At 38.3% G+C, this 12420-nt stretch overlaps 1 protein-coding gene across 1 annotated transcript; it reads right to left on the reverse strand.

Annotated features, from left to right (window-relative positions):
- Positions 1-9594, reverse strand: LOC112187131 (toMV susceptible protein tm-1(GCR26)). The gene is made up of 12 exons (XM_024325789.2): positions 9393-9594; positions 8151-8439; positions 6658-6666; positions 4635-4746; positions 3908-4558; positions 3416-3622; positions 2700-2915; positions 2363-2582; positions 1663-1910; positions 1082-1260; positions 736-989; positions 1-370 (listed from the first exon to the last, which is right to left on the reverse strand). The coding sequence occupies exons 1-12, from the start codon at positions 9475-9477 to the stop codon at positions 219-221; spliced, it is 2622 nt and encodes an 873-aa protein (XP_024181557.1). The 5' UTR covers positions 9478-9594; the 3' UTR covers positions 1-218.
- Positions 9595-12420: the final 2826 nt, after the last annotated feature.

Consider the following 12420-nt stretch of genomic DNA (forward strand, 5'->3'; position numbering starts at 1 on the left):
TGCATACATATATCATCATTGATCACATCACACAATATTACAATCCGTATATAGTTGAAACGAGTAAACAAATATGTTTGACATCACATCGATTGGACATCTTTCAGTTTCTATGTTTTTCTTTTTCATTATGATTAAAGAAAGCAAATATGACACAGTAAAGGAATGAAAGAAGAATTAAATGAAACAATTGGCTTTGTGAAGAACAGGATCATACTTCAGTGGAAAGAGATTGATTTGTACTGTTGCATTGTGGAGGTTATTGCTTGTTCAACGGGTAGCCTCTCCATGCTCGATGCGCCATAAAAGCCATGAACTCCCTTGGTGTTCTTAAGTACAAATTCTGCCTCTTTTGGGCTAGAGATAGGACCTGTAAAATGCCCCAAATAATCTTATGTTGATTAAAATAAAAATACTATAATTGACCATTTAAAAGACAATTCAAGGAAATCCGAAAGTGGAAATTGAAGAAAAACAGAATCTTTGAATCAAAATGAGGAAGCCTGAACAGTAGAGCTGACACTCGAGAACACTTTTTCATTTGTTTTAATCAGCGTTAAAGAACATTATTGAAAGAATAAACAAGGATCAATACCTGAACGGGAAATGCTACAAGTGGTAGCTAAAAGCAACAGATTTAGTATAAGTTTATACATTTTCTTTTCCATGTCAAATTGTAATTTCATGATCTCACAAACTTCATACAAGAAACACAAAAAGCTTCAGAAATCATACCACCATGGCAGAGCACAATAGCATAGGGATTGATCCTATGTGCAGCATCTGCAATAGTTTGTACACGAACTATACTTTCCTCCAGCGAAACAGCCGTCTTTGCCCCTATAGAGCCAGCTGTAGTGAGTCCCATATGAGCCACTATAATATCAGCACCACCTTTTGCCATTTCCACAGCTTCATCTTGATTGAAAGCATATGGGGTTGTCAAGAGACCCATCTTATGTGCTTTTTCAATCATATCAACCTCCAATCTGTTCCATAGATTAAGAAAAAGAAATAATTGCAAAATGCATAAAACATTGATATCAAATCCTTTTAAAGTAAACTCTCTTTTAATACCTACCGATATCCCATTTCAGTTTCTTCAAGATTTTGTCTAAAATTACCATCAAATAATCCAACAGTTGGAAAATTTTGAACTCCAAAGAATCCAATTGACTCCACCTGCCTCAGGAAGAAATCCATTCGGCGAAAAGGATCAGTCCCACATACTCCAGCTAGAACCGGTACCTTCTTCACCACCTATACAGTATTATAAGACATCAGAAATTTTTCTAAAAGGGAGCAGGTTTTCCCTAATAACATGACTCATCAGGTTTCTGTTGAATGTTATATTTTAGATTTGCAGGTCATTCCTTGTTACCAAGATATATTAGGAAATAAAAGTTGAACTATCAGAATATTTCAAGAAACTGAAAGGCACAACAATATTAAAAATTAAATTACGATATTCTATTTCTAACCACATTTCTTCAAAGACTTTTTCTAATCAAGGAGTTGAATTAGGACCATTTACAGGAGAAGATGAAATCATAATAAAGCTTAAATTATATGAAGATGATTGTTTAGCAAGTTTAAAACGAAAATAGTTGAAGAAGCACTTCGGTAAAGAAATTTTGGAACATGCAAGCAGTTAATACGTACTGGTAAAACTTCATTAGCCATGTCAAGTACTACAGCATTGGCATCAGCAAAAGGCAATAAGCCTGCCAAGGAACCTCTTCCTGCCATGCGAAAGCGCCCTGAATTGTACAACACTATCAGGTCAACTCCACCAGCTTCCTCAAACTTTGCGGATATACCTGTCCCTGCCCCAGCCCCTATAATTGGTATTCCTTTATTTATTTGATCTCTTAGTTGCTGTAGTATCGCCCAAGTTCTTTGCAGAGTTTCTGTCACAGAAGTAACAGGTTACAGGTTACAAAATTTGCACAATATATTGCTCAAAAACTAACGACATATGAAATGAATAAAGATCAAGCAACAAACTGCAAAATCCATCCCAAATCTATTCATCATTTTGTGTAACATATTAATGCATTAAAAGGGAATCTGTTTACAAGAATATTTCAATGCGATTAAGTTATTTCCTGTTTTTTGTATCTAATAGGTGAAACAACAAAATGCGCAACTTCATGTGGTGTAGCTCTTTTTTGTTCTGATTCAATTCAACAAAGCCCCGTCTAGAATCCCAAAAAGTCTTATGTCTTGACATAAAAACCTGGATCAAGTGGCTAACAGTATAATGCAACAAAATGCATCTGTTGGATATAAATATACTCTGATCTACTTAAAACCACCAATGTTTGATATGTTATAAAGAAAACCAACAGCAAAAAGCAACCTGGTTTTGCATCTGGGAAGTCACTCAGACTGCGTGGAGTGGTCTCACAGCTTGAGAAGTTTATCTGGGCAACAGAACTTTCATGAACTTCTTGACTAGGCTCGGGAGAAGCAACTTGCAGAGTAGACTGATGAGGACTCTTCATACTAATCTCTAAAAATGAGTCAACCAATGCATTTGCAAACTCAGGGTCATTTATATGATGAGGGTACACCTTTACCTATTAAAAAGGCACTATTTTCAATAGTAAAGTTATCCTGCACATAAATCAAGGCAATAAAAGAAGGTTGGGACAGTGATACACCCATACACACCAGCTGGTTGGCAAAAACAGTACCTGCCGATCTTCATTTGTCTTAATGAGCGTCTTAAGTTCATTTAGCAGAGTAGCAGTAGCCTCAGGATCATAAAAGGACATCCCTGGTGCATCCAAAGCAGAGACACCCTTTTGCGGCAGGCAAACAACGACCTTTGATGATGACTTGTTCAGTTTATCTGCTATGAAGCTAGCAAATATTTTGCTTTCATCTACCGTGGTTCTCATCAGTGAAACCTGAAAATGAAAAGAACCGACTCCACATTAGACAGACGCAACCCTATTATTTACAAACAAAGATGTTATTTAGAAAGGTTTTTAACTAAGTTCTAGAACAGGAAAGTGTGCTTGTGCAATTTTTGTATTTGGGGCTGAGCAGATATAGGCCATTTCTTGTCCTCATGAGTTAGACCAATAATGGTAACTGAGGCTCCTTGTTAAAAGCACACACACCATTATACCTCATTCATCAGACTGGGGGATATAAGACAGTTGACATGAAATAAAGGATGCTTTCCACTCATATAGCAAAAGTTACACAGTCAGAACAACAGTGCATCACATTAGTATTACAAGAAGAGTAAATTCCAATTAAGCATCTGATTTTGATGCCAAAAAAAAAAAAAAAAAAAAAAAAGGAAAAAAGAAAAAGGAAGAAAAGCAGCGTAGGAAACAGATGAGAGCGATCAAAGATGAGGGAGGACTGAAAAAGGAGTGGACTAAAGAGAGGTTATCACCTGCTTATTGTGTTCATGAATCTTTCTTTTTTGAAAATTGGATGGTATGGTATCTTTAGCTCCAAAGTTTACCATATCCAAAGCTCCAACGCTCAGGACTAAAGGAACCCCTTTCTCTACAGTAGCATCAAAGCGAGAAGGATCACAAGCCATGACACCTCCAACCACATAGTCTGCAACTTCTGTTGTTGTGATATCCAAAACACCCTAGATACAAATATGCAAAAGAAAACAAAAATGAAGTTTGCATATAAAGTTTAAAACCATAATAAAGCTAAAGGAAATCGAATTGCATAACAATTTTCGAACCCGACACACAAGATACGGTGAGAAACAGAGAAATACTCTTGTATTTAAATCGAATGAAGAGATGCATGAAGTTGATACATTCACATGATCACTTGATGAAAAATCCCACTAAAACAAATCGAAATTTTGAAACTTCATACATCCACATTCACAAATGAATAGGATCAAAACTAAAGACATTACCTTTATAAACCCCTCCTTTACCAGAGACTCCATGGCCCTACCACCAACCCCAGTAGCATGAAAAACCAGAGTCTCATACCCCTCCTCCTCCAGTCTCTCTTTCACAGCATTCACACAAGTAGTGGTAACCCCAAACATGGTCAACCCGACCGTTGACTTCTCACCCTCACCACCACTCTCTTTCCTCTCAAGTTTTCCAATCACCATCCCTCCAAATGCAGCCGCAGCATTGTTCAATACGACCCTGCTCACGCTATTAATCCCACACACGTCCACAATCGACGGGTACAGCACCAAATCCGAGGTCCCTACGTAATGGTCCGTCCGGCCGCTCGCCACGGTGGACACAATAAGCTTCGGCAGTCCGATCGGGAGCGATCTAAGCGCCGGGGATACCAGAGCCGTGCCTCCGCTGCCTCCGACGCCTATCGCTCCAACTAAAACGCCGTCGTTTTGCGATTTCGTTACGAAAATCTCCAGCGCCTTGCTCATCACATCCACCGCTTCGCCTCTATCCTCCGGAAGCTGGTCCGGGGCATCGGAGTTGCTACGAAGCACTTCGTTTCTCGAAATGAAGGCGAAATCGGTTATGTTATGATCGGAATCGGAGTGGTTCCGGCTGACGGAGACATCGACAACGGTGACCTGAACCTGATACGGAGATTGAATTTACATATTGAGGTGCGTGATTGAAGTGAAATCGGAGAAGGAGAGAGGAGTTAGTTACCTTGGATGAGGCAGATGTGGCGAATGCGGCGAGGTTGGATCGGACTGAGTCGGCGAGGAATCGGAGCTCCTCGAGTTTCGTATCGGCGGTTCCGATACAGAAAACCCGGCGACTTTTATCGTCCGCCGGCATTACTGAGCTCGGAGAATTGTGGTTTGAGGGTTTGACAGTGGAGAAAGAATAGAGGTGGGAGCGAGATCAGAACCCGAGTAAGAACACGGCGGACTGGTGGTTGGTGGTGGTGAATTATGGCGCTAAAGGTAAAAACAGCCAAAATTTTATCCTTTTTATCCGGGGGGGGAAAAAGTCACAAGTACCTCAACTTAAATTCATTCTACACTTTGATACCTCATAATCTAAATAAACTACTTTAGATACTAAACTTATTATTTCTATATGACATTCATACAAGCTGTTACTAACACCGTTAGTTCAAGTGCCACATGACTTTTTCTATAGGTGTTTTCGTCCTTTAATGTTTTCCCTCTAAAACTCTCATAGTTTTCACTAAATCAACTAGTTCCCTCCAAAAGTTATAACTTCCTCCAAAATGTGTCATTTCTGTCATTGATATATTGTGAATGGATGGTTATTACCATAAATGGAAATAGCTTCTACGACTCACCCTTCTCCGCAATTGTACTCATTTTTGGCTATGTGATTGATTGGTGAAGGCCGGGTAATGGTCTAATAGCTAGTATCATTAGGGACCTGGGATTGAATTTTTGGGTACTGCAATTTTGTTTTCTATTTTTGGTTAACTAGTTTTGTTCATAAGATTTGCCTTTGTATTATCAAAGAATCTCCCTTTGTCCATGATCATGCTACTACAAGTACGTAAATAGGGTAAAAATAGATGATTAAGCCATACAATGCATTCTTGTTAAAACCTTCAAGAATTCTACTGCCTCTCTCTTTAAACATTACATAATTAAGTACATTATAGTCATGAATTTAAACCAGTTATGCACTGTTAAGAATGGTTGTCCTCTAACATTAGTAATAAGTTTCCTTCTTTTTTTCCGAATAAATCAAGTCTTAGTTAACAGTTTTATTTTTCAGACCATGTAATTTTACAAGTACTAACCACACGTACAAAGAAAAATTCAATATGAATGTGCATATTTTACATCATGACCAAAACAAACATGGTTCTTAGGTCTATTCTCAAACATTATAATTCATCTCTCGATCACAGATAGTCCTTAACAACAGATTATGAACTCTCAAAATATATACTTCGATTGAGTTTGATCGCTCGATCTATATGGTTGGTGATTACACGCATTTATATGCCTGTAATTGTATCTAAAACACTAGAAATACGCTAATTCTTGAGCCAATTATAATGTAATTAATCCAATTTTATTTATTGTGTAGGAAATAAGCTAGAGGAATTGCGGAAATCAAGAAAAAAATTTGGAAAATTGAACAACTTGGAGTTTCCGACAAAATGACAAAATAGCCGACGCGGGTCAACCATAGTAAATGCCTTCAAATGAGCGGGATCCAATTACCTTCGATACTACGTGCGGAAATGCATGGAGAAGAGTGAGAAGAAACGGAAAGAATTGTAAAGTCAGCAAAAGTAATGCATCTTAATTAATTAAGTGATTAATTAACATAATTAATCAAAAAAATTTGTGCAGCCCTGCACGTGCAGCCTGTTATACTTGCTTTCACTCTCATCCTCTTTGTTCACACATATAGCACGTGAACAGTTTTCCTTCTTCAAAATCAACCATTGCAGCCTTGACACGTGGATAGCTATCCACTTTTCTTGCTTTAGCTGCCACCCATTATCAATTATACTCTCTTCTCTCTTCGACATATATATATATGGAATTATTCTCAGGTGCGGATATAAGAAAAAAGGTGCGGATTTTCATTTTTTTCTCACTTTCTGATCACATTTTTACATCTTAACCGTTCAGTTTTTAGGTTCTAATGTATAGATCATCTCTACAAAATTTCAGCCAAATTGGTGATCGTTAAGGCATCCAAAACTGCAATTTACACGAACGGACCGAATCTGCCTAACCGGAACCATTCGTGTACATTGTTGTAAATTGCAGTTTTGGATGCCTTAACGATCACCAATTTGGCTGAAATTTTGCAGAGGTGATCTATACATTAGGACCTAAAAACTGAACGGTTAAGATGTGAAAATATGATCGGAAAGTGGATCTGGAAATCCGCACCAATGAAAAACTGCGGACGTCCGCAGTGGAGAAGGCCTGTATATATATGTATATATATACCACGACCTAATTCTCCGGCTACCAACACCAACAGCAGCCGCAACACAAAACAGAGGCAGCCCCTTTGGGTTGCTCTCTTCCCCATCCTTCTCCACCATTTTTCATATTTTCTTTAGTTTTATTTTAGGAATTTGAAGAATTACGCACCCAAAGCTTCAAGAATTCATCAAAGGCCTCTACCTCTACAAGATTCAAGACTTGGGTAATTGTGGGAGTTGTAATTCAAAACTAGTCATGCTAGTTTTTTAGGTATTTGTGATTAATATTGTTTTCTCCTATAATTCTATACTATTTTCCCTTTGAATTTTGTATCTTTGATGTTCACAATTATGGGTTGTTAGTAATTTTCTTGTTGGGGGTTAGGGTTGTGTGTCTAACCCAAATTTTGTGTAAAAGATGTTTAATTTAATGTAATGATGCAATTTTCATATGATGGATGCTTATATCTATTTTTGTTGGGTTAAAATGCATGTCTATGAGCCTAGTCAACTCTAGGGTGTGTATTTTGAGCATGTCTAGGACGGAGTTAGAGGCTTGACCCCCTCTAATAACTAAGCTAGAAACCTTCAATTTCGTATTCGAGGGGTTATAAGCATGATGATTTACACCCGTTGCATGATTGCGCGAGCAGGTTGCTTAGTAGTCTAATTCCTCTATCTCTACGCCTCTTGATGTGAATTAGGGACCCTTGAACAGACTCTAATTTATGTCAAGTGAGTTCCTACGACCCTTGAACCGGAGTAAGAATACCATGAAAGGAAATTTTGGTCCTTGAGCCTTGAACAGCCTTGGATACGGCTACCGCCAAAGTAGGAAATTCGCATCTACATTAGATTAGCTTTCGACACATGAGATTTGGATGAAGGAGTCTTCCTAACACCCGACATTCCCATTTATATTGTTTACGCTTTTATTCATTTAGTTTGCATTTTTATTAGTTGCTTTACATATTATTACTTTTTGTTAATATAAAATCAACTCTCAAAACTCATTGTAAATAATCATCATTAGCCTCTTAGTTTTGATTAGGCTTTGGTGAAAACCAAAGCCGAGCATTGCTAAGGCTTGGTGCCTCAGATTAGCCTTTTTATTTTTTTTTCTTTTCTTTGTTTGCTAAGTGTCTTTATTTCCAATTACCCAAGGATTGTGGGTTAGCTACTAATCCCCGTGGTACGATAAACTTTGGGCATAATATTTTCCTATCTTGACAATGATATATACGCTTGCGTAAATATGTATCAAGTCAATTGGTCACATGATAGAGCAGGATGGGTTGGGCTCATGACAAGGGGGCTCCAACATTATAACATGGGGATGATACATATAATTGGGACCTTGTGGAACCTTCTGGTCTGCTGGTTTCTTCTCCTCTGGCTTCTTTTTCTCATCTTCTTTCGGTTTAGGTGGAGCCGGAGGAGGCCCGATGGTCACTACCTCGGCAAACTTGCCGGCTTTTCTGCACCGGACTATTATGTCATAAGGGTCTGCATTTCCTGTCACTGTCAAAGTTCCCTTGGCTGCATCAACTTCAATTTTATCCACACCTGCAATGGTTGACGCCAACTTAGAAATTACAATAACGATACCACTTAAGACCAAATTAGCTATAGATTATGAGCCTAGCTAATAATTAATATCCATCAAACCGAGTTGAAGAAAGCAAAATCTCCAATTACCTAGAATTCCATTTTTGTACCAAGGCGCGCCTCTCTATATCTTGAGCAGTTTCTAAAGCTACTTCTAATCTACAACAGTAGTTTAAGGGTTTTATCTAATGAGCCGCTTCGGCCCTCAAAATGTCAGGAGTTCAGGACCAAGCTTACAATAACAAAATATATAAAATATGTAAGTAGTGACCTAATGGATCTCCATACAGGCACACTAGCTGATTAGAAGGTCGTTAATTATTTGTTGATAGGAAACTCATTGTGATCATATCGATAAACGATAAAAAAAATATAAAATTTGTAAGTGACCTAATGGATCTCCATGCAGGCACACTGGCTAATTAGAAAGTCCTTAATTATTCATTGATAGGAAACTCATTGTGATCATATTGATAAACGATAAAAAAAAAATTAAAAAAAAAAACTCTCGCACGCATGAATGACTAACGCAAGTAATTTGTCATGTACCCTCATGCTGATGCTCTCCTTTCTTGTTCCACAAGATGGACAAAGAAGCCCGCGTCAGTTCAGTTGATCTGTTCTACCCTATGGTAGGGGAAAGATTGTTTTACTACAGTACATGTGATGTTTTGCTTTTGTCAATATCCAGGATTTGCGAAAGAAAAAAAAATCTAATTGAATGTTGGTTTATATGGAGCTTATCGTGAGATCCATACCAATCAAGAATGTACGGTTACGTATGCATGCATAAATGATTGATGTTAACATTTATCGCATATGCACTTTATTGATGGTTTTGTTCCACAATTAAGGCTAAAGTGTTAGTAATAAACAAAAAAACAGAGAAACAAGAGACTAAATTATATTACCTTCTAGGCCAGTAACTGCCTTGAGAATCTTCTTCTTGCATTTTAGGCATGATATATCAACCCTGAGGACAGTCCGTTGTACCATTGAAGCTAGAGGTAGATTACTCCTTCCTCTCCTAATTTATGAAATCTAGCTAGAGGAATCCATCCTTGGCATAATGTTATTTAAAGAGAAGATCAGTTATGTTCCAGAAGATGGGAATTGAGAACTTTGGGTTGCTCACCTTCCTAGCTTTATGCTCATCTGCTAGAGCTGGTATCCGTATCTGTCCAATTGTTGTCCTTTCTTTATTTTTCCAAGTACCTTAGAAACATATATAATCAACAACTTGATTAGAATGAAAGCTACAAAAACACGTATATTGGGTCTTAACTAATTTAATTAAGATGAGACCTATGTTTCATTGACTTGTTATGTTCATTTGTTGGTATCTAGCTATTTGGCCATTTGATTCCGGATGGATCAACCACCATGAAACATATGGCCGTAATTCACAATGACCTAATATCCTAACCTAAAAGGAGGGGAAGTTACACCGATGTGAGGAAACTTAACAAGCTAGCTTTTTTCAGATTTGACAATATGGTATTCCTTTATCTACTTTCTTAGCTTTTAATTTTAACTTATTTGGCACGAGATGATTTAAAAGAAATTGTATCAACTTTGTTGTTGTACTATTTTTTTTTTAATAAAAAAAAAATAGCTAGCTTTTCACTAGAAATACATGAAAAGTCATAACACCAAGTATATAGACAAATTCAATCAAATCAAATGATGGGACTAATTTGACTATTAACTTATTAAGTCAACCAAAATAGCTTACATTTTTTTCTTAATAGCATTGATTTTATTAATAATCAAGCCATGAAACACAAGTTCGAGTTTAAAAGAACATACATAAGAAAATCCAGCACAAACCAGATAACCTATTTAAATCACAATTAACTCATTAAGATCTAAAAGGACGCCCGCTAAACATCAAGCCTAAATTTAGCAAGTATAATCTCGCCCTCTAAGGAAAATATATTCATCTAGTCTAATCTGCCAAGCACACAATTGTGGTAAAATATAAACTATAAACGTCTTAGAAAAGCTTATAGAAATTACCCCTAACTACTTCAAAGGCTCGAGTCCAAAATGTCTTATTTTGTTGAAACCCTAAGCAAGTATCTTCTCCTTCCTTTTGGGAACGAAGTTAGTACCTGTTTTAGGCTCTTTAGCATCCAACAACCTTAGCATCAGGTTGGTCCTCTTGTTGTCCAACTCTCCATCATGAGACTTAGGCTTGTTATGACGACCCCTTTTCTTCAGGGTCTTCCCAACAGTAACCGGGACCTCCACAAGTTCACCAATATGAAATTCACGAGGGATCACCGCCAAGGTAGGCTTTAGTCGCTTCTCCTTGCTCCACTCACCATGGTTCCATTTGCGCACCCCCAAAACTGTATAATTTGCAGCAGGGCCATGTCCTATAGGCCCACCAGTTACCTGCCCATGAGCACCATCAGCCCTCACGAGCCGAGTAAAGTCATCTGCCATCTCAGCTTCACAAAGCCTAAGCTCCAGGCCCAACCCCAGCTCCCCAGGCCCACTCCTGCCCAACCCAACAGGGAACCCTAAATTCAAATTAGGGTTTCTCACCGAGAATTCCGGAGCGGCCACGCCAGTCAGCCCAGACGTCGACTCGCCTACAGCTACCAACCCATCTACCTTAGCCTCAATACAAGAAAATACCCATTTAGTCACGAATTTATAGGTGACAAACTTCAAATATGTCACCTGTAGTGGAAAATGGTCACAAACTTTTTAAGTTCGTCACCAATGATCTTGTCTTTTAGACAAATGTTGTTGCTCCTATGTTTGTTACGGAGAATATACCATTAGTGTCGAAATTTTCTGCTGAAGGCTGAGTATGGATTAAATACTCTCTCCTCTCTTACCAAACCTTATCTCCTCCCGCCACCATACACTCTAAGTTTCCTACCGGCCCCAAAACCTAGAACCTAAACAATCTTCATCTCTCGATCTCAAACCCAAGGTTAGTATCTTTACATTTGAAACCCATAAAACCTTTCAGTTTCCATCTCGATTACTCTCTCACTCTCACCCTCTCAATTTCGCCCCACTCTTCTTCTCGTCACCGCAAAACATTGAGAATCTCGGCTACTATCTCGTCTCTAACCTCGAATTACGGACCGAGCACCATGAGCTCGCTGCTTCTAGTCTTTCCAAGGTATTGACCCTCTTCAATCGTTCCGCTCAATTTTCAGTTTTGGGTTCCAATTGGATTCCAGTTTCTATGGATATATATGGTTGCCAATTTGGACAATTACTACTGAAGACCGAGCACCATATCCTCGCTGCAATCGATCGCTCCTGAAATGAAGGCCGACGGCGCAATGCCGCTGCTGGTTCTTCTCCGTTGGCCACTAAACCGAAGAAGAGAAAGAAGAAGAACCTGTTCGAGGTGGCACAGTATCTGCCCAATTGGGGACTTGGGTACCACAGGGCTAAGAGCCACTGGTTCGGCGTCTCGTATCAAATCACCAAAATCAATCTTTGCAAGGTTTGTTTATTGCTGGGTTTTGAGAAATGATAGGGATCTGAGATTGATTTGAATCTTCTGGTTTTGAATTTGATTGCTTGTCTATAATGTGGGAGTGGAGTTTGCTTTGCGTTTTCTTGATTGTTTAAGGGCTTAGAGTTTGTTCTGGTTTTTTAATTTTGACGGGAGTCATTCGTAAGGAAGGTGGATTTTACATTTCATGGAATTGGCCTTTTTCTGCGCTCGATTTAGTTTTATTTGTATCAGTAGTAGTCAGCTTTGTTACATTATTAGATAGGATTGGTTTCAATACTTATCTCGTATAAGAGTTTTTAAGGTGAAGAAGTGACTCAAGGGAATTATAATTATCTACCAGTTGGTTGGTTTTGCTAGTCGAAGTACCTGGGTTTACTCAATTAGGCTTACTCTTACTACATTGGTCAATGTTTGTTTTCTGATGGGTTGTTCATTTCATACTGAAA

The sequence above is a fragment of the Rosa chinensis genome, chromosome 2 (genome assembly GCF_002994745.2).
Source record: "Rosa chinensis cultivar Old Blush chromosome 2, RchiOBHm-V2, whole genome shotgun sequence".
Lineage (NCBI taxonomy): Eukaryota > Viridiplantae > Streptophyta > Magnoliopsida > Rosales > Rosaceae > Rosa > Rosa chinensis.

Coding starts and splice junctions, on each gene's coding strand:
- LOC112187131 (XM_024325789.2), bottom strand. CDS start 9,477: ATGGTACAACGGACTGTCCTCAGGGTTGATATATCATGCCTAAAATGC. Junction 3,623..3,907: donor TAAAGGAGGGGTTTATAAAG/GTAATGTCTTTA, acceptor ATTTGTATCTAG/GGTGTTTTGGATATCACAAC. Junction 1,911..2,362: donor CTTCCCAGATGCAAAACCAG/GTTGCTTTTTGC, acceptor CTTCTGTGACAG/AAACTCTGCAAAGAACTTGG.